At 40.0% G+C, this 26,884-nt stretch overlaps 1 protein-coding gene across 1 annotated transcript; it reads left to right on the top strand.

Annotated features, from left to right (window-relative positions):
• LOC136424017 (coiled-coil domain-containing protein 60-like) lies at positions 1-26,884 on the top strand. Its single transcript, XM_066412417.1, has 16 exons — positions 1-328; positions 10,373-10,483; positions 11,974-12,047; positions 13,815-14,015; positions 16,833-16,901; positions 17,694-17,855; positions 18,579-18,683; positions 19,461-19,560; positions 20,556-20,823; positions 22,231-22,323; positions 23,249-23,402; positions 23,988-24,084; positions 24,897-24,997; positions 25,878-26,018; positions 26,657-26,815; positions 26,875-26,884. Exons 1-16 carry the CDS (start codon positions 35-37, stop codon positions 26,882-26,884), a joined length of 2,139 nt encoding a protein of 712 aa, XP_066268514.1. The 5' UTR covers positions 1-34.

Below are 26,884 nucleotides of genomic sequence, written 5' to 3'. Positions count from 1 at the left end.
TATTCTGCTGAGTTCGATGTGAGTGGAGGGATCGATGATGGCTCCCGCCAGCACGACGCGAAACGACCCTCGGACGTACGTCCAGGTCAAGTCTCTCCCCATCCCCACGCAGAAGGGCCTCAAACTCCAGGCCCGCTCGGACACCGTCTACAACCCAACAACACCCACGCGCGATGAGGTTTTCCGGGAGAACTATGGTCGGAGACTGAGGCAGACCACAAGACAAGGATACCGCTCGCGGATTGATAAACCATACCAAGAGCTCGGAGGACCTGTTCACTTGGACGAGAGAAAACTGATCTTGTCGGCTTTGGGCCAGCAGAAAGAGGTAACTATATTTAGTGGTACATGTAGTAGTATCCTGAGTAATTTTGATTATACTGCTGCCGGGGTTCCTGACACAGGGGTGGGCAGCAGTCGGCTTGTCTTCACATCGCTCTTCCAAATCCAAGCGGCTCTAGATCTGTCCAGCTGGTCTGCGCTGGTGAGACCGCACACCTTAATGTCCTTCCTGACACACTCCAGCCAAGATTTCCAGACTCCAGCCACGGCCTCTGTTGCCTGGCAACCGCAACTATTGTAGTCACCAGAATATTTCATATTTTGGAAAACACGAAAATCCAATTTCATGGATCTCAAAAGAAGACATTCTTAGTTTAGCTTATGTTATATTTTTTGGCAAATAAAAAAAAAAGATATGTTTTCAATATATATTTTCTTTTGAAAATTTGATAATCTAACTAGTGATTTAATTTATAAGTTTAAGTTTAACTTAGACTGGAAATTGTAAAATAATGGTCACAGTGGACACGTGGTCACCACTTAGACTGAGGATTCTTATTGTGTCATATCAATCAATCAAGTAATCAATCAATCATTCGCAAGCGTCAGGGTTTGATACATGGCGGCTACAGACAATCACATGCATAGGCCTCGCCAAGTCAGGAAAAAAGTTATCTAACTTTCTAAGGGACCACCAAAAAGTGGTCACATTGGCCAGGTGGTCCTTATGTACTGGTGGTCACTTGTACAGGGTTGCTGCTTGTTGTTATACAAGTTAGACTGATAATAATACCAGACTACTAGCAGAAATGATGCACCCAACAGCTTTTAGTAATTACCCCAGGGCTCGAAATGGAAATAGGACTGTGCACTGGTGCACCCAACCAAAAAAATTAGGTGCACTGAAAGAATTTTGGGTGTACCACATAGAATAAAGTTGAATGTCAGCAAAACATACATGTAGTTACAACGTTTAATGCTCTTTACAACTTCAATTTGTTATTCTACAGCTAACTTCAAAATTTCAAACAAGTAGTACATCAAATAAAGTATAACGAAAGGTTATATTGCCTTTTTCTGATACTTACATTTCAAGAATATTCTGTATACTAGTGTACAATAGTACCTTTACCCTATAGCGTACGTAAAATATATCTAGGTGCACCAGTGCACCCACAATCAAAAGTTAGGTGCACAGCTCCAATTTTGGGTGCACACAGGTACACATGCACCTACTAGTAGTATTTCGGGCCCTGAATTACCCCCTGTGGTTAGTACTGGTGTACCCAGATGTTCTGTTAATAGATAAGAGAACAGACCCTGTAATTATATCCACAGGTAAATTGTTCTCATCGACCACCTGGTAGAAAATTATCTCCTCATTTGGCTCGAAAAAAAGGGGACAGCAAATCGACTTAGCCACACTTTCTGGTCCTGTACAGATCTAGAGAAACTTATTATGTTCTGAGAAAAGTTAAAAGTGAAACTTAATTACTAAGACGTTAAATATTCTCAGTAAGTTAACTCGTATGATAGGTAAAAAGATAGCTGAAAACAGAGACAGACACCTTGGGAAAATACGAAAAGGTGTTTGCAGTCAAAAGTACAGAATACTCTTTTACTAGTTTTAGTTTGAAATATATGCCCATTTTCACAGTTTTGAAGCTTTTTCAGTCTGTTTCTACATGTGTATGTCCAACAACATTTAGTAAACGCTTAAACATTGAAGTATTCATACAAAATGCAATGTTAGCTCTTTACAAAAGGGATAAGAAAAATGCTGTTGTAGTGTTGAATCTACGTGACTTAGACCATGCCTTTCAGTTCCTTTTGTATCCCCTTTACAAGTACGCTATACAGGTGGCCATTGCCTTTACCACGTAAACCTTGATCAAATTACCGCTTAATCCAAAACAACCTGCGCAGCCTGTGCCAAAGGATTCCGAACACACTGCCACAGTGTGCGTGGGGGTTGTTTTGTAAGACCCAATTTTCTGGACAAATCTCTGTGGAAAAACTGCGTAAAATTGTGATTGTTATGGCCAGGGATATGGTGACAATGTTTACAAAGCTTAACCATGTAAGGATGGGGATTACACCTATAATCCCACTGGTGAATAGTAGTAAAAGTTGGTGTAGCAATCTATACTAGGTAAATAAGGACAAGAAAAACATTGAGCTTAGCATAGATCTAGCAATCTTTCAAAGGAGTTGCCAAAGATAAGTTTTTATGCAGCGTTAAAGAATACAAATGTTCCCTTAAATTGCACCAATTCAATTCCTTCCTTCTTGGACATTTGAAGGCGAAAATATATGAAGTCACGGACATGAAAAAAACAGAGGGCAGTGAGGAAAACTTGAATATAACTATTTTCACTTCATAAAACCGAGTGCAACAAGGGGTAAACCTGGAGTGCTTTTCCTCAGTTTTTCAGAGTCATGTTTTTCCAGTTTATCTTTTAAAATCTGATAACTGACCAATTGGTATGGCTTTAATACAAATATCCTTGAAATTCTATGCAATGCTTCCGAAATCTTCCTATACACTTCAGTTCCTGCCACATACACAAATCTCCTAGCTACGACTCAAACTGAGAGGCATGTTTAACAAACAGTGCAAAGTTCCAGCACAAATGTTTGCCCAATAGCACGGGTGACAAATGGAAGTGTTGCTGCGTGAGAGCGAAGTGGTCGCTTTAGAGCCCAGTGGAAGGTACTTCCGCAGTAAAAGCTTCAACGTGTTTAACCAGGTGACACCGCAAAATGGTCGGCAAACTTTACACAAGCTTTCCCATGGGATTCCAACATCTTGTCTTGAGAGCCACTTGAAAAGCAAAGTTTCGAACCGACATCTTTATAAGCCCTGAAAAAAGGGCAGTCTCTTTTCCCTGTCTCCTAACTTCTAGGGGTTGTAACGGATGGTTAACCAGATGACACCGCAAAAACGGTCTGCAAACTTTACACAAGCTTTCCCATGGGATTCCAACATCTTGTCTTGAGAGCCACTTGAAAAGCAAGGTTTCAAACCGACATCTTTATAAGCCCTGAAAAAAGGCCACTCTCTTTTCCCTGTCTCCTAACTTCTAGGGGTTGTAACGGATAATTTACCAGATGACAGGTCGCAAAACGGACTGCAAACTTTACACAAGCTTTCCCATGGGATTCCAACATCTTGTCTTGAGAGCCACTTGAAAAGCAAGGTTTCGAACCGACATCTTTATAAGCCCTGGAAAAAGGCCACTCTCTTTTCCCTTTCTCCTTTAACTTCTAGGGGTTGTAATGGATAATTAACCATGGCCAGATGACACCGCAAAACGGACTGCAAACTTTACACAAGCTTTCCCATGGGATTCCAACATCTTGTCTTGAGAGCCACTTCAAAAGCTTGAAGATTTCAAACCAGATTTTTTTTTTTTTCCGTCCCACTCATTGTTTGGTGCCCATTAGATTTTAAGCTCACCAGTTTCATTGTCCATCCCTACAGGTACAAGCAAGTTCAAACTAATACATGTACCTTAAAGTTGATAAGCCGTGGAAAATAACAGTCTCTCTCCATTTCTCGTTACTTTTAGGATGATTAATAAGGTGACACCCCCCAAAATCATCTGCAAACTTTACATATTAAGCTTTTCCATGGGATTCTAACATCTTGTCTTGAGAGCAACTTGAAAAGCAAGGTTTCAAACTGACATCTTTATAAACCCTGGAAAACAGCAAGTCTATTTCTTGTAAGTTCTAGAGGGTATGGATAATTAACCAACTGACACCACAAAATACCTTAGTTTATACATTTTACACAAGCTTTGGGATTCTAACATCTTGCCTTGAGAACATCTTGGAAAGCCTGGAGTTTCAAACTGACATCTTTATAAACCCTGGAAACAACAAGTCTCTCTTCCCTTTCACAAAAGTTCTAGAGGGTTAGGCCGGTGACACCGCAAAATGGCAGGCAAACTTTACAATCATGGGATTCTAACATCTTTTCCTGAAAGCCACTTGAAAAGGAAGGTTTATAGAAAATCCTTATTCAAAAGCTCTTATAGCGAAGATTTGAAAAATAGTAGTAGTCTAAGTCTTCATTGGCGTAACACAAAAATATGGTACCTGCCTCTAAGTAATTGGGAAGTTTGAAAACCTTTTCTAGAAAGGTGTTTGAAAATGGATGTTTTGTAGAAGTGACTTCTTTATTAAAGGTTTGCAAAATAGTCAATGATGCAATACAAAAATATTTGCCACTATGTAATTGGCACAAACATACTAATCACCATTCAGCAACCTTAAGCTTTAAATTGGCATCAACTAAACACAACATTATAAGAGGTATAGAGAAGAATTTAGCTTCAAAAATGGAACATATCTTTTTGAAATTTATCTCTCACAAAGTTTTGTCTTTCTTTCATCAATTCAATGGCTACTAAAACGGTTTCAAAACAAATTTGTAGCAATGATAGAGTTACAGTTACTGTTGCTAATTCTACCTTGTTACACAGTATCCAACCGTTGCCTAGCAACTATGTGCACAAAATGAGGTCACCCCTCGTTTATGGACTGTGTGATAATTGTGTTTGTGTAACTCAACATGTTGAAACACTGAGTTACAACAGACACCATGCAGTGTTGTTACTAATGTTAGTGGTAATTAGATTTGTCAGTTCATTAGGATCCTTTTGTATACTAGATCTTGGTTGGGGGGGAGTTAGTTACACTTGCCGCAAAGCATGACCAGAGGATGGTAGACTAAGCTATAACTTGTAGATGGACTTATCAAGGAGGTTTATGTTAAAGTATTCCTTTGCTTTTGTTTAATTTAACCAATGAGTTTCATACTAGTATCATGGTTGTCAACCAAACATCTTAAATACTGCCCAATCCCATAACCAAGACAAGTTTTGTGCCAAACAGCTACATTAGCAGGAAGTAGCTAGTTGATTCAATTCTTATTGTTAAATCAACTAGCAGAAGCTGAATACACTTCAATGTATTATATACAACTAAATTGTGTTGATTTTTACTAAAACACTTCAACTTGGTATGACTCATTTTATGCAATGCACCCCCTTCTTTGATCTAGTATTATAATTTCAGTAACAAAATTACCTTTTGCCATGTAATATATGGATTGACATTAAGAAATAGTTCTAATAAATGAAAAATATAACTTATGATCAATATGACCACACTTTTTAGGTAGGTGCAGGTCTTTATAATCTATTTTGGTGGCTATTGAGTTTTACACATTATAACTAAACAGATAGTAAAATTGGGAGTTTAAATTTGTGAATGGGAATAGTGACCCATTTTTTTTTTTCAAAATGGGAAAAACAGGACAGGCTAGCAACAAATTAATTTGGGGTGGCCCAACCATCAGAACTGCAGGCTTGCTGCTTCATTAACTAGCCTTCGATAGAGTAGGGAACATAATAAACAGGTCCACAAAGAAATCTTGTGTACATATTGACAAACGGCCAGTTTGTTTGTGGTAAACATCTCTCTAAGCCTTCTAGCCTTGTCAAGATGTTTTCCCCCTGTCGTTACATGTTGTGTAGGTGACACTGCGAGGGTCTTGTTACCATACTCATTATGCTATATGCAGACAGGTGGAATATACACCCGTCACGTATGCAACGTTAAGCAAAGAAAAGACCTACTCTAACCTCTCAAATAGAAGTACCCCCTGGAATATAAGTACCCCCCGGAAAAATCTTCAAAATCTAATAAAAGTACCCCCTGGAATAAAAGTACCCCCCAGAAAATGTCAAAATTGATGTGTAAGCTATGTCTATGTTACTAATACGTGTTCTCATGGTATATGTGTGCATCTTTGACACTGTTATTTGCAATTAGGGATATCAATGGACAGCAGATAAAGCCAAAAATGTTGGAAAAATCTACCTGCAATTTGATAAATCTAAGAGACTTTCTTACCTGGCTGAATAAATCTACTCTATACTCTACTCTACATACTATATACTTAGTATATAGTCAGTTGTTGACACAAAAACTCTGAATATTACAAGTTTAAAAAGAATAAAAAGTTTAAAAAGAAAATTGAAGAAAAAAATAGTAAAAACTTTTCAGCTTAGAAAATTCACAATGTAGTTAAAACAGCAAAACAATAACTTAATTTTGCCCGTAGAAATAATTGAAATATTCGCTGGAATACGATCCTTGAATTATTAAACTGCAATGTTTACCAATGTAGCTAGGTGGCGTTGTCATTCTCTCGCGCGGTATCGCGAGATTTAGCGGGGTTTGGACAGAAACAGTCGCCATCTTGTTTGTTTACTCGTATCCTCGCCGAGCGCTGCCGTATTTTCGGACAGATTTTTGCGTTTCAGACACATCAAAACAAGTTGACTATGGGTACAAAAGAATGAAAAAGTATTGGTTACTCATTGTTTTATTTGGTTGGACGGCGATTTCCGAGATTCAATTGAAAATTTGGCGTATTTTCTGAGAGTGATAGCGCGCGCGTGTGTGTGCGTGTGTGGTACCGGTGACTGTGAGTTAGCGCTCAAGCTTCCTCGGCCCAAGTTTTTTCTACAAATTGTCGCAAAAGTTCTCAAGCTCAAAATCTAGGTTGCACACGGCGCTACCAGGAGTTAGAGTTGTGCCGGGTATTTTGAGTACTGCACCAACATTTATCCCAATTCCCTGATCATGATTTAAAAAAAATAATAAACGTACCGTCTAAAATAAGAACGTACCGGGCGGACTTTGAGGCGAAAAAAAATAAACGTACCGGTACGTTTATTTGAGAGGTGAGAGTAACCTAAAGTTCAAAGCATTTTCTTTTGTTGTGGAAAGCAAGAATATACATGTATGACATGTGTTGTTACTTTCCAGATTTCTAACCAGGATGTGTAAATTAAATTAACTCTTTTCTTCTAGTTGTTATTTATTAGGTTAAACATGATGATGTTAAGCTATGATGAGGTTAAACATAATACCGGTAACATTCTTTTTTTTGGGTAAATCTGAAATTAGATTGTGCTTCAATGATTAATGAAAGTACAGTAGCTAGAATTTAGAGAAGTGAAAAAAAACTGTTATATCAACGCTGTTCTTTCAAGAAAAACTGGTACAGAAATTTTTTGGAAGGAAACCAATGAGAAAGTTAGAATCAAACAAAAATTAGCCACATGGTGTAAAAGAAAGAAAAAGACGATTTCTATGCCACTTTTGAATTCTAGCTTTTAGCACGGATACAATGTATGTACATTTATATCATTAGAAACATCTGATATTTGATTCCTTAGAATATAGCTATAGCTTTAGATGGAGTTTCTCTTCTCATTCAAATCCATTCAATCTGTTCTAATTCAGTAATTGTGCTTTATAGTAAATACAAGCCACTTAATTCGTTCTGGTTTATTCACCGCTAAAGCACGTCTCTATGGAGCTTTCTGCCATTACTTAGTGTGGTACTTTACCCTATTGAGGTGCAGTGAACTGTCTCGGTAAAGTTCTCATTGTATAGAGCATTCCGCGGTCCATGATGTGGTTTTAAATGGAGGGGGCACAATATGGGGACCCCCATGGAGGCACTCGGTTACTTGTGGCTGGTTTTTGGTTTCAGATGACTTGGAGCAGGTGAAATGATGATTCAAGATTTGGGACAGCTTCAAACTAGGATGTTTGTCCCCAAAGTTCAGTTGTTGTGCTTGTGATTTGTTTGAAATGAGATAAAATGACCTATGCCTAAACGAAGGCAGTCGTACATGTATTTGTTTGTTTGTAAATAATTGCATACCTGGTATACCGCCTCTTGGCGTAACACACTGGTCAGGTTTGTACTGAAGAGTACAAGTTGCATATCAGGACGAATTATATATAAATGGTTTTATTCGCAAATTCATACAGAGCTAAAACAACATTGCAGCCTAATGATACAAAGTAAAAAGGCTGAATTACGCAGTTTCAGGGAATACACAACTGTACAAAATATCATCAATATTTACAAACCTAACCAAAACTGAACAACAAGGATATGTGGAAACGGTAGTAGGGTGATTACACAATAGGTATAAGTTACAATACGCTGTTCAGGAGTTTTGACAAGTACGGAATGGCACTGTTCCTGTACCTGTCAGATCTTATAAAGGGTATGCTAAGCTGGAAACCCCCTTTTAAGTCCATATTGTGAACTTTATTGCGGGTGGGGGGTAGCCAGGGTCGAAACATTGGTGAATTCATCAGAGATTTTGCAAACTTAAGACAGAGTGATTCCCTTCTTGCTTTTAAAGTGCAGAGGTTAAAAGTTGAAAGTGCGTCAGCATAAAATGATTATATGATCCATTCACACCGGAAAGGACCCTACTCTTTTCCATAAGTGCTGTGGGTTCTTTAACGTGCAAGAGGTATGGCTCTCCTCAAACACGGGACCTCCATTTAACGTTTTATCCGAGGGACGTCCCTAACCGAAGCTATGTACTCATTTACACTTGAGTGAAGTGAGGAAAGCCGTGTTAAGTGCCTTTCCCAAGGGCGCAAAATCGGGGTATATCGGTGGTTTCGAACCCGTGGCCTCTCAGTTGTGGGTGAAACAGTGACCCTACCGGTTGCGCCACATGATGCCAATATGTAATATACTATATACCTGACAAGTGTCTAACTCTAAAGTGACCACACATGCAAGGCCAGGGACTTGCATAAAATGGTTATTGTAGATAGGTGGTCACTATACCCGTCACCGTCACGCAGGGTTTTTTTCCAGAAAAATTAAACAAGAGGGAGCACACACGTGCACAGGCGAGAGAGCGGATTCTATGCATTTATGGGATAATCTATCGCTAAGGGCAGTAGATGTAGGATTAAGCTAAAAGCTGAATTCCACAAGGGGGTGATGGGCTGAAACAAGAGGGTGCAGCACCCCTCTTTCCTGATTTAGATGAACCCTGCGCGTCTATAGTCAGGATTCAAAATGCATATATATATATATGGGCCAAAAGGACAATATAATAGATATCTATGGCACTATGAGAAGTGGTCACTACGTACATTTATACAGGCCAGGTGGTTCTTATATGCAGAGGACCAGGTCCCTTAAGAACAGGTTTGACTAACATTCTTCTTCTAGAATTAGTAGAAATTTCGATTGTGCCGCCAGTTTGAAACATTGGTCTTAATTTCATCTTTGAAATATTCACTTCAATGTTGTGTCGCAGCTTCTTTTTTTTGAGCATATTGAATCTATGACACAGTCCCTTACTTAGCAGTAATCACAGGACACTGTTGGTTGGTTGCTATTTGCACAAGCATTGAGGCTGAAATAAGATGTTTGTATAAGATGTAACATTATACATGAGTGTTGTTAAATAAAATTTAGTCGGTATTCGGCTTAAGTTAATTTTAAAAGAAATGAAAACTTTGCGTTTGAGTGAAAAATCTCCTAAAAATGATTAAAAATCTGGTTATCAATGAGGAATTTTAAAATCATTTTATACCCAATCTAACAGCAACATCTTGCAATGTTACTAATTTGTACTGGAGTCATAGTTTGGACTTAATAATCATGGATTAGAAAATTCTAGAATTCTACACACAGTAATTAGTACATTGTATTAGATCTACACATGTCCATTCACTTTCAGAATTGCCCTGAGGAAGGTGACAGATGGTCACCGAAACGTTGGTAGAATAAATCTCTTGGTTGTGTGCAAAGAAAGTCGAGTCTTTTTAGTCAGTGACTAATACCAACCTGATGAAACTATTCACGGATGTCCATTTATGAGAGCCTGCTATGCGCTATTTTAATTCACCATTAATCGTAGCCGGGTGGCTCTAATTCAACGTTAAGCGTTGTCGGTATATTAATCGTGAAGCGTTATTGGTCATTTCAATTCTACATAGCGCGTTATTTGTAATTCTGACTTCAGCGTTACTTATTGAGTAATTCCTCGTTACGCAGGAAATAGCGTTTCAGCCACTTTCAGCGGGTCATGATTCCGCAATTTTCTCCGGGGGAGCACGCCCCCAGGCCGCCCTAGGATCATCCTGCCTCCAGCAAAAATATTGCTAGGACCCCCCATGCAGACCCTCATTTATACTATAAAAATTAAAATGGTCTTTATATGATTTTTCATTCCAGCAAGAGGCGGTGGACCGAGCCTTGGCAGACAAGCGGAGGGAGGATGAGCAGGAACGGGAACAGCAGCTGGTGAAGGATGCGGAGGAACAGCTGCAGCAGCAGCAGAGAAGGGTACGCCATGTTTGTACAGGATTCTTTCGTCCGTTTTGTCTCAACATAAGTAGTGTCTTCAAATGTCCAGTTGCAATTTGAGCCAACTTCTCTGGGACCTGTGCACAAATAGATAGACCATTATCCAATTGCTTCACAGGCTTATACATGTAGTTTCATTAAAAAGTTTTCTCAAGTTGACTACAAGATACATTAATTTATAAATGAATTCAAAAAGTTTGCTAAAGTTAGTCAATTTTTTCTTACAAATGCAATCATTGTGAAAAACAATAGTGGGGGTTTAGGGAATTTTGCACTCAATGCCACACAGAGATGCTATCATATGATATCCTCCGGCCCCATCTTAATCCACTCCTTCTGCATGGTCTCACACTCTGAAGCACCCAGGCAGACTCTTCACATGGAATACTGTGAGAAATCCTATAAGACATATCCGGAACAAGAGGCTAGCGTAGTCCAGACGTGGTTAGCGATCTTGCCTCTGGAACTAGAAGCCCCGGGTTCGATCCAGGCCGTGTCGCTCACCCAACATGCACGCTACCGGAAAAGGTCGCACTAAGGATGGGACATGGTCCACTGTTCATTGTGCTTGTAGAAAAGAGCCAGGGGAATTTCCCCGGTACAATAAACCTGTAAATACTGTACATAGCGTCTGTCTTCTCTGTCACGACCAGTGGAAGATTAGCTCATCTGTTCATTGAGTTCATTTGAGTTAAACTGGTTTGAGATCACTTTCCTTTCCTAGCTTCATGATCTTACAGAAGGGTTGAAGAATGCATTTCGTTAAGATGCTATGAATCCTATGGCCCCATCTTAATCCACTCCTTCTACACGGTCTCACACTCTGAAGCACCCAGGCAGACTCTTCACTTGGTATTCTGTGAGAAATCCTATAAGACACATCCGGAACAAAGCAAGACGCTGCATTCATGAGTGACATTAGCGCTATGGAGCTTAGTCTGTGATGAACATCAAAATGGCAGGACAGGATGCAGTTCCTAGGGTTTTACCTGAGGTTGAGACTTTACATGCATCCATTCCATCCCAAAGGAAAGAGTGCCATTAGGACTAAGGCAAAACCTTTATGTATATATAGTCTTTTGCACTTTTTCCTTTGGAGTACTGGGATGGATTCTTCTTCTTCTCGGGTCATCATTCCAGTCTGCTACACTCTAGATCTCGCACTCCCGTATTCCCTGTCTCTGGGCGTCAGAATTTTCAGATGTTCCTTAACGGGTGCAAGGCTCAGGCGCGGGGGGGGGTTGGGGGGTGGGGGGGTGGGCGACAAGAAGGTATCTCATGGTCTGCTCCTGCCTGCAATCGCACTGAGTTTGTCCATCTGAACTGAGACCCCACTTTTCCATGAGGGTCTTGAATCTTGCAAGGATGGGTTGAGACATAAAATGAGATCTTATATGACTATATTTTAGTTCACTTGCTTTGAGTAAGTTGCTATGACGAATAACAACCATCGCTTTCCCCCACCCCAGACTGCTGCCCAGTTCGTGCTGAGGAAGCAGAAAAAGGAGCTGAACACACTCAACAGTCAGTTCAAGAAACAGAGGTAGGAAATGTTACTAAGTTAGCTTTCTCTCACTTTCTCCAGGCACCTTGCTTTTAAGGTCTCATGCCTGAATTACTCCGCGTGAAGATGCCCAAAGAGTGGGGGCTAAAAAAATGATTGGGCCCCAAAGGCAGGTGTTTAAGTCAATCATGAATTGCCTTTGATCGATCCTACTTGATATACAAAGGATTTGAGATGAAAGCTTGTTTATGTCTGACAGGATAAGGCCGAAAAGTTTGGGCATCCTAGCGATTGTCGGACATACACGCTTTTTTTATCTGAGTACTGTGGTCGGGCTCTCTCAGCACCAAAGAGCCTCTTGCGGCTGGTAGGTAATTGCAGTTTTAAATGCCATTAGATATTGCTCCCCCGGTTATATTTTGATGACTTTTTTTTAATTGTCTAAAGAACATGTGTGCTTTCAATAGAAAGTAAAACATCTCCGGAAACGCTGCGTTTTTATTGGAATTACGGCCATGAAAGGTTTGTATTTAAACGTTATATCCAATAGGATGGCCTAATTGCTGTACATGTGTGAGACCTTATGCTTAATGTAAAATCCTGGTTTCTCCAGTCTCGGGTCATGATGGCTGCCCATGTGTCTCTGTCCCTCATTGCCTGGTACATCTGGCATCTGCCTGGTACCAGGGTCTCTGATTTTAACCTCAAAACTAGTCAAGGCTGGCTAGACAATCCTGCTTATATTCTTTGCTGTTGTAGTCTTTCATATGATATTGGGTCCTTTAACCATTTGTCTGTTTGGGAACAGGTCTGACAGTGTCCTGATTTAATCTCAGAGATCATCACTATGATATTATAATTTTACAACATTATACAACAAAGACTCTGTGACTTCGCACACACTTGTTTTAAGAAGAGGGAAGAGACATGTAAACAATAGATTCAGCATTATATGTTTGATTATTGTTTAATCAATAGATATAGTATAGCATATATTTAGTTGTTTTGTTTATCTCACTGTTTAAGAACACTTCATGTAACGATTCACTACACTGAATACGTTTCATGTGAAACTACTGTACTGCATTTAGCCCATGCATGCGGGCATGAAAGTGCAAATAAAGGTCATTGTCATTGTCATTATTCTCCATTTCCTAGATCTAATCTACATTGTAATCTCTGTACATGTGATTATCCTTTAGGTCTCTAATCCAGTCTCTACTCCCTTGGTCGTTGATCCATTCTAATCTAATCTAATCTGCTCTGTTTGATTGTCCTTAGGTCTTTAATCCAGTCCGTCCGGCTGGGTAAGGGTCTGTTCTAATAAGATAATCCCTTGGTCGTTGATCCATTCTAATCTAATCTGCTCCATGTGATTATCCTTAGGTCTCTAATCCAGTCCGTCCGGTTGGGTAAGGGTCTGTTCTAATATGATAATCCCTTGGTCGTTGATCCATTCTATTCTAATCTGCTCCATGTGATTATCCTTAGGTCTTTAATCCAGTCCGTCCGGCTGGGTAAGGGTCTGTTCTAATATGATTATCCCTTGGTCGTTGATCCATTCTATTCTAATCTGCTCCATGTGATTATCCTTAGGTCTTTAATCCAGTCAGTCCAGCTGGGTAAGGGTCTGTTCTAATATGATAATCCCTTGGTCGTTGATCCATTCTAATCTAATCTTCTCCATGTGATTATCCTTAGGTCTTTAATCCAGTCAGTCCGGCTGGGTAAGGGTCTGTTCTAATAAGATAATCCCTTGGTCGTTGATCCATTCTGATCTAATCTGCTCTGTTTAATTATCCTTAGGTCTTTAATCCAGTCAGTCCGGCTGGGTAAGGGTCTGTTCCGACTGATGAATGATGAAGAGGCGGCTCACGAAGACGCTCAGGCAGAGCAGAGCCGCAGACAGGAGATGGAGAAGCTGTCGTCATGGCAACCCCCGGCAACCGGCTCCTCCTCCGACGAGGACTCTGATGATGACCTGTCAAAGGACGAGGACTTGGGAAAGTAAGGGTTTTCTTAAACAGTGTTTACATACAGACTTAAGGCCACGCCATTTTAATTTCTTGGTTAACGGATTATTTCCGAATTAAAAAAAAATGCTAGATTGGAAAATCAACAGGAAAACAGAATCTCAGAGGAAAGTTTGTACTTTGGTGCACACAGTTTCAGGGAGTGAACAGGGTCAGGTGCAAGTTTTCAACCCATGATTTTTTTTTGGTTGCTAAAATGAAAAAAAGATCCGTTAACCAAGAAATTAAATTGGTGTGGCCTAATCGCGACTTTGTGGGCATTAGGACTGGTACCGGGTTTAACTTGTGCATTATGTAACGTATCCGTGTGTGTATCCAGGGACACCTGAAAAATAGGTCATTAGGGACCTGAGTGTATCTACTGGTAAAGTAGATTGTTGAAAATTAAATATCCTAGGCCACACCAATTTATTTTCTTAGTTAACGGATTCGAATAAAAAATTTTTTTTTTTAAATGCTAGATAGAAAAATCAACATGAAAACAGAATCTCAGAGGAAAGGTTGTACTTTGGTGCACACAGTTTCAGGGAGTGAACAGGGTCAGGTGCAAGTTTTCACCCCAGCCTTCTGTTTTCATGATTTTTTGTTGTTGTTAGAATTTAAAAAAAAAAACGTTAACCAAGAAATTAAATTGGTTTGGCCTTATAGAAAGTGATGATTTCTTCAAGTGCCTTTTTCACCAAAAGTCAACATTTCATGATATTTCATTCAGCCATAACTTGGGGAAGTAAAGGGCATTTGTATTCTAATATAATAAGCAGTGTTTACAAATCTAAGTCTGTACAATGTAAGTTTACATTTAGATGTAGAAAAAGTGAGGGTTTCTTTAAGTATTCCAGGCTTAAGAAGCTTAAGGTATTCTTTAAGCCTTAAACAGAGCTTCTCTCCAAAAGATAAAATTTCTTTAAGGTAACATAAAGGTTCAGAGAAAAATTTAATCATCTATTTTGATCAGTTATGTCTAAGCCGTGACAAGGAATTTTTGTGGAAAACAAATGTTAGCTTGCAAAGTCTATTAGAGTATTGTGAGAATAATGAGAGAAAAAAAATTGTTCTATTTTGGCAGCACATTGTGTCCATTGTAGTCGGAATGAGTAACAATGTGTCTAACATTCTACATTCAAGCATATCATGATTTAGGAGTTTTTAAACAGTACTGTAGCTTTTCAGAGATGCAACAATGGGTACATGTTGGTCTGCCCACAATAGAAGCACCTGTCAAATATACACAGAACTGCTAACGACTTTGAACCAGCGACCTTCAACCTCGTTAAGCTAATCACTTACTACATCGATTTGATAACTGACAGCATGTTTGGAAATTAATTGCATTTCAGTGGATATTAGGGTTCTTTCTGTACAACCAAATTTGAATGTTTGTTACAAAAGTACATGCCAACGTTTTGGTAGCAGTCCTTCCACAAAATGATACAGTTTACGGTTACCGTAACAACAAATGAAATGCATAAGGACACGTGTTGAAAATACAGTATCCTGATGCATTTCATATCTACGTTGATGAAGGTTAGACATCCAGGTAATAAGATATGCCAAAAATAGTTACTCATGGATAAAATTTTGAAACAGTCATTTGTACATTGTTGTACAATTCCTACCTACCAACCCCACCAATTTCTACAGGATCGTAATTGGGATTTTCTGAGCATTAGGACTGGTACTGGGTTAACTTGTTTTATCCTTGTGCATTTTGTAACGTATCAGTTCTGTGTATTGTATCCAGGGACACCTGAAAAAGAGGTCAAAGGACCTGAGTGTGTATCTACTGGTAAAAATAGATCGTTGAAAATGAAATGGAAAGACAGCATTTCTTTCCTAGGCCTTACAATATCAATGTTAGGCCACACCCATTTAATTTCTTGGTTAACAGATTTTTTTTAAATAAATTTTAGCAACAAAAAAAAATGAAAACTGAAGGCTGGGGTGAAAACTTGCACCTGACCCTGTTCACTCCCTGAAACAGTGTGCACCAGATTAGACTTTCCTCTGAGATTCTGTTTTCATGTTGATTTTGGAAGTTAGAATTTTTTTCAAAAAATCTGTTAGCCAAGAAATTAAATTGGTGTGGCCTTACCACTGAGCACCAAAATTACAGTGTGTGTGAAAGTCTGTTGCTAGGACGTGACTCCATCTGGTGATAAAAAGTTCCAAAGTGTAAAGTCATTATGGTGTTATTTATGGGGTCCAAGTACATAGATGTAGGCGGACCCCATCGTTAACTGTAATTAATGTGAACATTAATCAGCGGGGTTTGACGTACCTTCTGACAGCGTGCAGTAGTGATTGTGTAGGAATTGCTTGAACGACATCTAATAATGGGAGTTGGTGTGGTTGAATTCTTGTAATGCTTGGAAAACACCAGTTTAACAGTTTAAAGTTTGACAGTTATGTTGTGACTAAAATGAAGGAAAACACCATCTTTGTATTATGGTACTGTTTAGTAAGAATTGCTTTTCCAACACCTACATTTTATCTGATAAAATTGTAGTAGTGCTTGAAAGAAACATACAGACTTGACAACAAAGGTATCCATATATCCTTGCAAGGTCAATGAATGATTTTGTTATAATTGACTGAAAGATTCAATAATTCCTACAGAAAATATGGTTAAAGAAAATTTTTAGCTTAGCAATTATGATATGACTAAAATGATATGCCCTTTTTGTACTTGATCATCTTGATCTGGAATTTTTCAAAACCTTCACCCTTTTCACAGTCACGTGTATTTCAGTGCAATAAACCTAAAATTTTGTGTTCTGTTGTGGTTTTCCAGGTTTTTCCAGACAGAAGTTCCGGAGGGAAGCAGTGCAAGAACAAAGAGCGCTGCTACGAGTCATGCAGGGTGGGTGGAGCATGCGCAGTTGATACACAATAAAGACATACATGTAAAATGTTGAAGTTAAAAAACAAAGAGTTGAAGCCATGACTACCTCTATCGATCTGTTCAGTCATTCATTCTGCAACGGCCATTCCCATGTTAAGTTGTGACCATTTATTACAGAAATTATCCACAAAAAGTTTAACTCGTGTTACATTTCTTTTAACATCCAAATCCAATGTTGTACAGTGCTATAACAGTTTAAGTGTGAATCTATATTGTAATAATACATTGTCCTGATCATTTCATGTGCCAATGCTAATTATAAAGCAGAAACAGAAGCTGTGAAAGCAGGTATTGTGCAACAACACATTGATAGTTCTCGTTTTGTGGCAACAGCACCAAAATGTTAGTTTGTTTAATAATAATGACAATAATAAAAATGAAGACCTAATTATTATTATTATTATTATTATTATTATTATTATTATTATTATTATAATTAGTGCACATTTTTGCCACACTGGGCTAAGTACAGGACTGGTCAAAACATGTAAAATACCATGATAGAAATGCAAAGACCTAACAAATACTTTTAAATTTGCCATTGCCAGTAGAGACAGTGGTTGAAAAAGTGAGTAGCCTCTAAATTTTGCAATGCATTGTCTCAAACTAATACAGTTGTTGTGGACCGATGTTAAGGCTATTGGATACAGATACAGGGAGCCAGACGACAGAGAGCTACATGGTAACATTCCTGTCCCCAGGATTTCAACACATGATTACATAATTTATCCTTTTTTCCTGCTCTTACAGAACAATCGACATCGCCGCCCAGTCAGAGTTTGCGCCCTCTGTTCGCACACGTTCCGCCGTCAGTACCAAGAAGAAAAAGGGTCCGCACAGCGCGCCTCCCCGACCTTTCACCCCCTGTTACTCCAACATTAACGCTGCCCAACCCGCAACACCAAGTGAACTGTAAGCACATGCCACTCTACTGTCAGGGGTTTTAAGGCCTGGGAAAACACAATAAGTCACATACAACATTCAGTCCAGTTTAATCAAGTTCAATCTGCGGCACTTCAAAATTCCTCTACAATTAGTCATCTATTTAAGAAAATTGGCACACACGGTATCTATAACTATTGCTCTGACAGAATGCATAAGAAACATAGTTTTACCATAATTAGTAAAGTATCATCATCATCGGTCCTCCTCTTACAAGGTGCAGCAAGTGAAGTTTGTTCTCCAGAACTTCTTGTCGTTCATTGCAGAGAGGAGTTCTTGTCCTTCCAAATTAGTTTCGGTTTCTATGAGTTTCTTGAGTGTTGTGATTGGTCGACCAATCCTTCTGTTTGCGTCCGGGTTCAAAAGCAGAAGCTTTCCCGCTGGTTCACTACTGCGTACCACGTGACCCGCGAGACTCAGCCGTCGCCGTTTCACCACTGTCAGTGGTGACATTTGGCAATGATCCATATAACTGCTTGTTTAGTTAAGTAGTAGGATTTACTAAAAACATTAGTATTGATAACTAAGGACTGAGTATCTCAACATCACCCGTACATTGTGTAGATACAAAATGTATTCTTAGCTTCTCCCTGTGTATGTTTAACCATGATCAAAACACTCATAATTTAACTGACAAGGTGTTTGTGTTCAGTACTCATCAGTCTTTTTTTGTGTCTTCCTCATTGCACTCAGAGAGTGTTTTTTCCGTCAGCTGTGTGCCCTGAACTGGATCCTGGAGTCCATGTCGCTGGAAGGACCGAGTGTCATGATGCCTATATCCTCATGCTGGGACCTCAAGTAGGACATTAACACTGCAAAATTTGGCAAAAATTACATTGCCATATGTTAGGCCACACCATTTTAATTTCTTGTTTAACGGAATTTTTAAAAAAATGCTAGATTGGAAAATCAACATAAAAACAGAATCTCAGAGGAAAGTCTGAACTTTGGTGCACACAGTTTCAGGGAGTGAACAGGGTCAGGTGCAAGTTTTCACCCCAGCCTTCTGTTTTCATGATTTTTTGTGTGCTAAAATTTAAAAAAAAAATCTGTTAACCAAGAAATTAGATTGGTGTGGCCTTATGATCAATAACATTGTTAATTAGGTGTGCCAATTTATTTCCTTAGTTATGAAAAAAATCATAAAACTAATCGGTCAAAATGAGTGTACGATCATATCAAATGGATATCATTGTAATTTAAAGGGTTATCATCTACTAAGTTTACTAACTAACATATTATTCCACCAGCCGAGGGTACATAATTCCGCCATCCTGAAAAGATGCGTCCAAACAGATCTCCAAACCAACGTCCCCCAGTACAATGCATTCCTGTATATCTAAACAGTGCATACCTGGGGGTGCTGTACTAGAGATCTCTCAAACCCACTGTTTTTCAAAGTGGCGGGAATATGTACCCCGGCAGATTAATGTTAATAGAATTTAATAAGATAAGCTTTCCAGGGATGATTACATTTTGTAAATCAACCAATTGATGAAATAACAACCAAGCTTAAACCAGAAATCAAGTTTCCAAACTTTTGTGTAAATCATACACTACGTTTTATCCCTACAGAGAACCTGGAGGAGGGAAAACAACCCAGCAGAAGCTGAAGAAGGAGAAAATGACGGAGACGAAGTGGGCCCAGTTCATCACACAGCCCAGGATAGACAGGGTAGGACCTTATCATCATCTTTTCCTGCCAGGCCTGCTACTAATGTAGTACACAAATGGCAGGCTTTTGAAGTTAAAGGCACCCAGAGCATTTTATGAGGCTTGAAAACTAGAAATATTCTAGTTGCTGTAATCTTTATGAATTACATGATTGTACATCTAATGCCACTGTTTACCACATTTGCGTGCGGATTTCTTATCAAAAGTGCTCCAAAGCGGCACAAAAATGAGCTACATGGTGATATTTTAGTTTCACGCGCCTAGTGTAAAATAGACCGATACCATAGCCCCGCCCACCTCCGTCAACACGTAGAAATGCAAAATCAAAACATAAAGATGCAAATATTTGACGGACATGCAGTCACTGTCTCATTGGTCAAACCGCTGATTGTGATGGACAGTCAGGATCAGTCTACATGTATTAGGGCTTGGATTTTCTATCAGTTCTCACCACACAGCGACATCGAATCTTTGCTCCTTTAATGTCGATATGTAATGGATAGTGTTATTGAAACTTACTATTGTGTAGGACTGACTTTTTGATTCAAGTTTCAAGCCTCATAAAATGCTCTGGATGCCTTTAACTATAGCTAGGAGGGCGTCAGGGCGTCCTGGATACGCCCTACACTTAAAAAAAAATAGTAGATACTTTTTCAGGGGATGCTATTTTTCCCTGGTAATTACATACACAAGTACATGTGTCACCCCCCCAACACACTGCAACTGTTGTTTTTTCCTCATACCAGACAATTAAACAGCAAGAAAATTGGTCGACATGCAAAGCTACCAGGTAATTGTTCATCCATAGATCCCATTGGGGAAGTCTGGCTCCAGCAGGGAGAAAAGAAAGCCAAGAAATTTTTTAAAACAAAATAGACTAGAAGACAATTCATTGCTGACAAATCTTTTGTGTTGGAAAAGAGTTAAAGACTTCTGTAATATGTTGTACTACACCAACACAGGTAAATTTTCATGCTCTTCTTTTGCGTTCTCTAGCAAAACAGACTGAGTCTCCGTCTGGCTGCCGGGTCTCGCCGGCCCTCGAGCGCACGGAAAGTCTCCATCGCTCGCTCTACCAACGGCAGCCGTCCAGGGAGCCACAGCTCCGGCCGGGTCTCGCCGGCGCCGCCCTCCCCCTCCCCCAGTCCCGTACCGCCTACGCCCCCCACGCCGACCGTAACGACGAGCCCGTTAACGGCTCCCGACATCGTGGTCAGCGAGGAGGTGCCAGAAGCTGATGAAGTGGATGAGGTGTATGATAAAGGTATCTATCTATTGGCGTGGCTGTTTAGAATGCACAGCCAGGGCTGCCCAACTAGCCTATTGTCTATTATGTCATGCCTGGGCCTGATACGGGTGTTCCGGACCGTGTGATAACTATCCGGATCACATAGGGTTCGGGAGTGTTATCACACAGGCTTCCATAGAATATTTCGAATGCATTTCGACCGCGCCGGTTACGCCGCCGTCGGAAATTCGAATACCGGATTCGGAGATTAGAATCAATGTTGTTGCAGTTTTGTGTTCAAGGACACAAAACTCCCTCAACTTCTGGCGCATTCCGCATTAAAATGTGCGTTTTCTCGGGTGGGTATGACCAAGGTATGACATAAATAAAATACAACACGTTGTATTCCGCATCACCCTCGGTCCAAGCCCTCCCGCGGGTTGGATCACCCTCCGGCCTACGGCCGTCGGGCGATCCGACCCGCGGTCAGGCTGGAACCTCGGGTGATACTGAATACCCCGTGTTGTATTCTATATCTACAAAGGGTTTAAGCCCTGCTGACGAAGACAAGTGGATTTGAGGTTTGGATATGGACAGAATAACATGATGAAACACTATAGGGCAGAAAATGCTTTGCATAATGTAAAGAGCTATCCTTCATCATCGTGATCAGACTAACACGGGTGTCGCTCGTTCTCATTTAGATGTGCACATTTTGTAACTTCCGTTACTGTTTGAAGTAAGACGTTTCTGACATTAAGATATGCCACATATAAGGTGGTAAAGGTCATAAAAACGACAGTTTGAAGTAAATCTTAATGTCAGGAACGTCTTACTTAAAACAGCAACGGAAGTTACAAAATGTGTACATTTGAATGAGAACGAGCGGTGTATGAATTCAAACTGATCTGGCATGTATAAAGGCTTTCAAGCTACAAAATTTTGGATATGTTTTGCTTGTTCTTAACTTTGTAATTTTTCTGGCATTTGAGCTGTTTGTAAACCCATGAAAAATTCTAAATCTGACTTTAACATGGTTTTGAATGCAATCTACAACTTGTACTCCATGAATAGTTTCATCAGGTTGGTAAGTCACTGTCAGTATAAAAAGACTCTTTGTACACAACCAAGTTAGAGATTTATTCAACCGACAGGCATTTCTACAAATTGTACTATATTGCATCATATTCATGGCATTGCTGATATTTCTCATGAAGAAAGATGACAATATTACATTGTACTACTTACATGTACCTACCTACCTAGTCCCTTGACCTCCGGGTCGTTGGGGGGACAAGGTAGCAGTGAAGATGGAGATCTGTCTCCAGGCTCGTCTGTTTCTTCCAGCAGTCAGCCTTTCTGTCAGGCTAAGGGATGTCCACTCTGCGATGTTATGTGATCATATAAGAGCATGTAGACACTTTCTAGTATTTCCCTTTTCAGCCCAGACCAGCAGATCTAGAAGAGCAAGTAGAAAATACAGTAGGACAAAACGGGACAGCAGTAAGTCAGAGGAACAACTCGGCAGCACACTAGGTGTTCAAAACCTCCACAAACGTTACTCACTAATACTCAGATGTCTGTCAAATAACTGGGGGAAAGCTAACTACGCCCTTAAATTTGTGAGATGTATAGAATGTTACGGTGGTGGCTTAAGAGGTCTAAGGCATCAAAGTACTAAATGTGAACTAATTGAAAATCTTAGATTTTGTTTCAAAGAAAGGAGGTAACAAGGTCATAATGGAGGATTAAAGGTCATAAGAAGGTAACAAGGTCGTAAGGGTGACAGAAAACTTGTCTTACATGTATGTTACTGTCTAAGGCTTCAAAGTACTGAATGTGAACTAAAATCTTAGATTTCATTTATAAGGAATGAGGTATCAAGGTCATAATATGCAGGATGGAAGGTCAAAAGAAGGTAACAAGGTCATAATGTTATGTACCAACAACATGCTAATACTTGTGTAGTCAGGACTATTTTTTGTTCTTGATTTTTCTAATGTTCTGAGCTTGTTTAAAGCATCCTCGTTAAACCAGGACCCATATCGCTCCGCGTTACATCGGTCGCAGAATGGGCCCTGGTAAAAAGCTTCGCCACATATGGTTCTGGCAGGTCGACGAGACTTGCTCATGAATAATTAATGAGCTGACCTTATTTGGCACAAACGGCAGTTGTAGCTCATAAATAATTAATGAGCTAGCCGTAACACGTAACCTGATTGGTCGATAGCTTCCCAGTGTTCTTTGAGCGTTGGCTTCCGATGAGAGGAAGCAAACCCTCTGATTGGCTGAAGCTGTTTTGGTGGCGACGTCATTATAACCATATGTGGCGAAGCTTTTTACCAGGGCCCATTCCGTGACCGATGTAACGTGGAGCGATATAGGTCCTGGTTTAACGAGGATGGTTTAAAGTAGCTGGCATATCTACCATTTTGTTGAATAATCTTTTCTTTCCCCGCAGCCCTCCTAAAGTTTCTGTCAGACATCAGTGCAGACCTACAGAAGGAAGCCCAGGAAGGACTGGCCCAAGACGGCGACTTGAGACCCGGGAGTGCGGAAGACTCGAGACGAGACACGCCCACTATCACCATCAACACGCCCAGGGCAGTAGACAGGTGAGGAACTGAAACTGAAAGTGATGTCGGACCAGTTTGAGCTCTTGAGAAGAGCTTTAAATTTTCCACTTCACTTGTAATGACAAAAAAAATAGACAGTATGTATCATAAGTGAGTTGAAGACAGTATAACGGAAAGTTTATTGCAAGTTCTTGCTTGTAGGCTAGTCGCAAGTACAGTGTACATGTAACATGAAAAAGGGCAGACAGAATGGCCCGGTATAACAGTCACTCTAGTCTAACTACTGACACTAAATTCTAACTTATTGGGTTCCACTTCTTATATAACAAGTTCCACTAGCTCTTTTTGACAAGTAATCATTATTATTATGATAAATATATACCGCAGCTTAAGATTCTGTCCTAAAAATTACAATATTTCCCAGGTACATGTAGTATGAAAGGGGATATTAATTATTAATTGTAACAACTGTTGGGAATTGATTTTTTACTTCGGAAGCAGAATGGCTAGCCATGTGCAGACCAGTACCATTTTTCTTGAAATAAGATTTCTGAAGTATTTCAGTTACTTGTACTTTCTACCTCTTCATTGGATGGCTTTAAAAAGTCCTTTTTTCTTCCACAGAGCGTTGTCCATGCAGTCCGTGGGGAGGGGGGCGCGAGCCATGGTGGCCCTCAGGAAACAATCGCGTGCTTACAGCATGCCAGGCTCCGCTCGAAATGTAAGTCTGGAAACTTTAAGATAGATGAAGTATTAAATGAAGAATTGATAGTGAGTACATTTTAACTGTTTGTGGCTGTTTTTCTAGCATTTAAAGTTTTGTTATTATACAAAGTTGTCTGCAGATGAAAGTATCATGTAGATTGAAGAAGTACAAAATTCTACAATCTGTTGTTGACAACATGTTTTCAATGCTCTTCATGTTAACAATTGCGGTTTCCCCTGTTGCATTTTCTAAACAGCTTTCCTTAAACATTGAGGATTTACCTATCAGTAAGTCTATCATACAATGTACAAATGCAGTGTACCAGAGAAACATTTCATTATTTTTCAATATTTGTTTAAGCATTTATGCAAAGATAATCATGCTTTTCTTCACATTCTTTCAATTTTCTTTGATATATTTACCATGCAGGGGCTGTCACATGTCATTATGTACTTAGATTTGCTATTCAAGTCCATTGAGATAAATCCTGTTAAATCCGAAGATAGCATTGAGTATACATGTAGTGAATTAGTCATTATATCAAAATATTTGGGACATACAATCAAAAAGTGATATTCGTCTTCAATTAGCTCTGGACAAAATGGACAATCCCTCTGGACGATATATCAACATGTCTGTAGCACAGTTTTAACATTTGCGTTACACAAAGGACTTGTGCATAGATTGTTTGATAGCACAAAAGTGTATTTCCTTACTTCAGGCTTATTCTTTACTTGGGTGTAATGCTTGCAGTTTTGTTAAAGTTTTGTCAGGATTGCCTTGATTGATGTATTCCTTTTATAACGTTTCTTGAAATCCGTCTCCAGCAATCCCCCACGGATGAGGTCCGGTCGCAGCTTGCAGATTACAGGCTCAGAGGAACCCCTTCCACACCCTCCAGCAAGTCCATGCCTGCCAGACCGCTCAGGTTTGTCTTCACAGATAGATGATGTCAGAATTTTCTCATTCAAACTTATAGTCAAACCTGTACTACCTGTTCACAAGGACACCCCGACCAATCGATTGCATTGAAACTCAGATTCAAATCAGCCATGACCCAACAAATAGCTTTCTCAGTTGGGTTAACAACTAAATCTGGCAAAACAAACTCGCCAGTGAGATGCTGGAAGGTGTTAGCTTTCAAAATAATGTTTTCAGATTTACAATTTTGGCATTTTGAAAGTGATAGAACGTATCCGCGATTTAACGTTTGAAAAGAAATAGTTTCCATACTACTATTCTTTAAACGTTAAATCATGGATACGTTCTATCACTTCCAAAGTGCCAAAATTGAAGTCTGAAAACATTCTTTTAAAGCTGACACCTTCCATCTTCTCACTGGTGAGTTTGTTTTACCAGATTTAGTCACTAAAAGCAAACTAGGAAGCACTTTGTCGGGTCATGGCTGATTCGAATCTGAGTTTCAATGCGATCGATTGGTCAGGGTGAAGGATCATCTGGCCATTGTGGCCACTTTTTGGTGGCCTTTTAAGATAATCTGAGAGAACCTGCTAATTTAAAGGACCACCAAAAGTAGCCACTATGGCCAGGCGGTCTTCATGCATAGGTGGTCACTAGTCATGTTTACTGCCAGGTGGCTGTAGTGCAAGTGCAAAGGTCACTCGTACAGGTCACATGCAGTTCGGTAAATTGCACTTGTCTCTGCTTCTGATCCTGTATCAACCTCCAACCTGCTAAAGTTAGCCATTTCCCACCAATTTGTATTGGTTTTGCAGTTAGGTAGCAGGGAGGTGGTTAAAATGCCTTGTACTTCATACAGACTTTAAAGTGTTTAAATGTATTTCCAGTTCTCCAGCGTATTTTGCCCTGTACATGGACTTCCCGAGTGTGAGACAGCAGGGCATGCCACTGGAGATGAAGCAGAGGTTCGCAGACGTGTCAGCTGAGAAGTCCCTAACTCTGCACGACAATCTGGAGGCTCTGGACAGGTATGTGGGAAAATGAGTGAACCAAATCTCCCCTTTCTATTACCAGGATGATCCTTTAGATGATTACTCCCATTGACACAAGCATTACTCTATATTGTCTATGTAGTTAAGTCCACTGTTTTCTGCTACTGCAGTAGTTGAAATATCCTGCAGCCGCATTCAGTCTTCCTTCAGTCCCTTCCACTTTGTTTGATTCGCTGTGAGCTTCCTTAGCTCCCGTAAGTTTCTTTCTGACCGCAACGGTCCTTGACCTCTTTCCTTCAGGTCTGCCCTCAGTAGGCTCAGTAAGTTTTTGTAGTGTCTTCCTTTTCTGGAACTATATCTGTTGCATCCTATCAGGGTGAAGTCTAAAGCCTGTTGTGCAGGTGTGTCGGTCGGCATTCTCAGAATGTGTCCGAACATAGACCACCTGGCGTCTTTCACTTTTGTTGACAGCGGGCTTGTGTTACACAGCTTGTACAGTGTTTTATTTGAGATCAGGCTATTTGGCCATCGATGCCCTGTGATTGTTCGTATAGGTGTTTTCGGTGGCATGCGTCTAGCCCAGATTTTATCGGTCGCCTGTGTACTCTCCTTGGGAAGGTCTGACTGTACTGTGACAAAGCACCAGCTGATTTTTGCGTTTCTTTCCAATTCAGGAAAAGAAAGCAGAAGTGTGAGACGAAGTTCCGCACCTTGGGCCACCCCACGAGTTTCTTCCGCGCGGTGGACAAGATGAAGACGGCGGTTCAGGAGGAGGAGAGACGCGAGCAGGAGGAGTACGAAAACCTGCGCCGACAGAAGGTCCACGCGCCTTGGTGGGTCTGTTTGTTTGTTTGTTTGTTTTGAACCTTTGTTTGTTTGAACCTTTGTTTAGTCATGAGTAG

Source organism: Branchiostoma lanceolatum, chromosome 18 (genome assembly GCF_035083965.1).
Source record: "Branchiostoma lanceolatum isolate klBraLanc5 chromosome 18, klBraLanc5.hap2, whole genome shotgun sequence".
Taxonomy (NCBI): Eukaryota; Metazoa; Chordata; class Leptocardii; order Amphioxiformes; family Branchiostomatidae; genus Branchiostoma; species Branchiostoma lanceolatum.
This window is presented reverse-complemented; position numbering and strand designations above follow the sequence as displayed.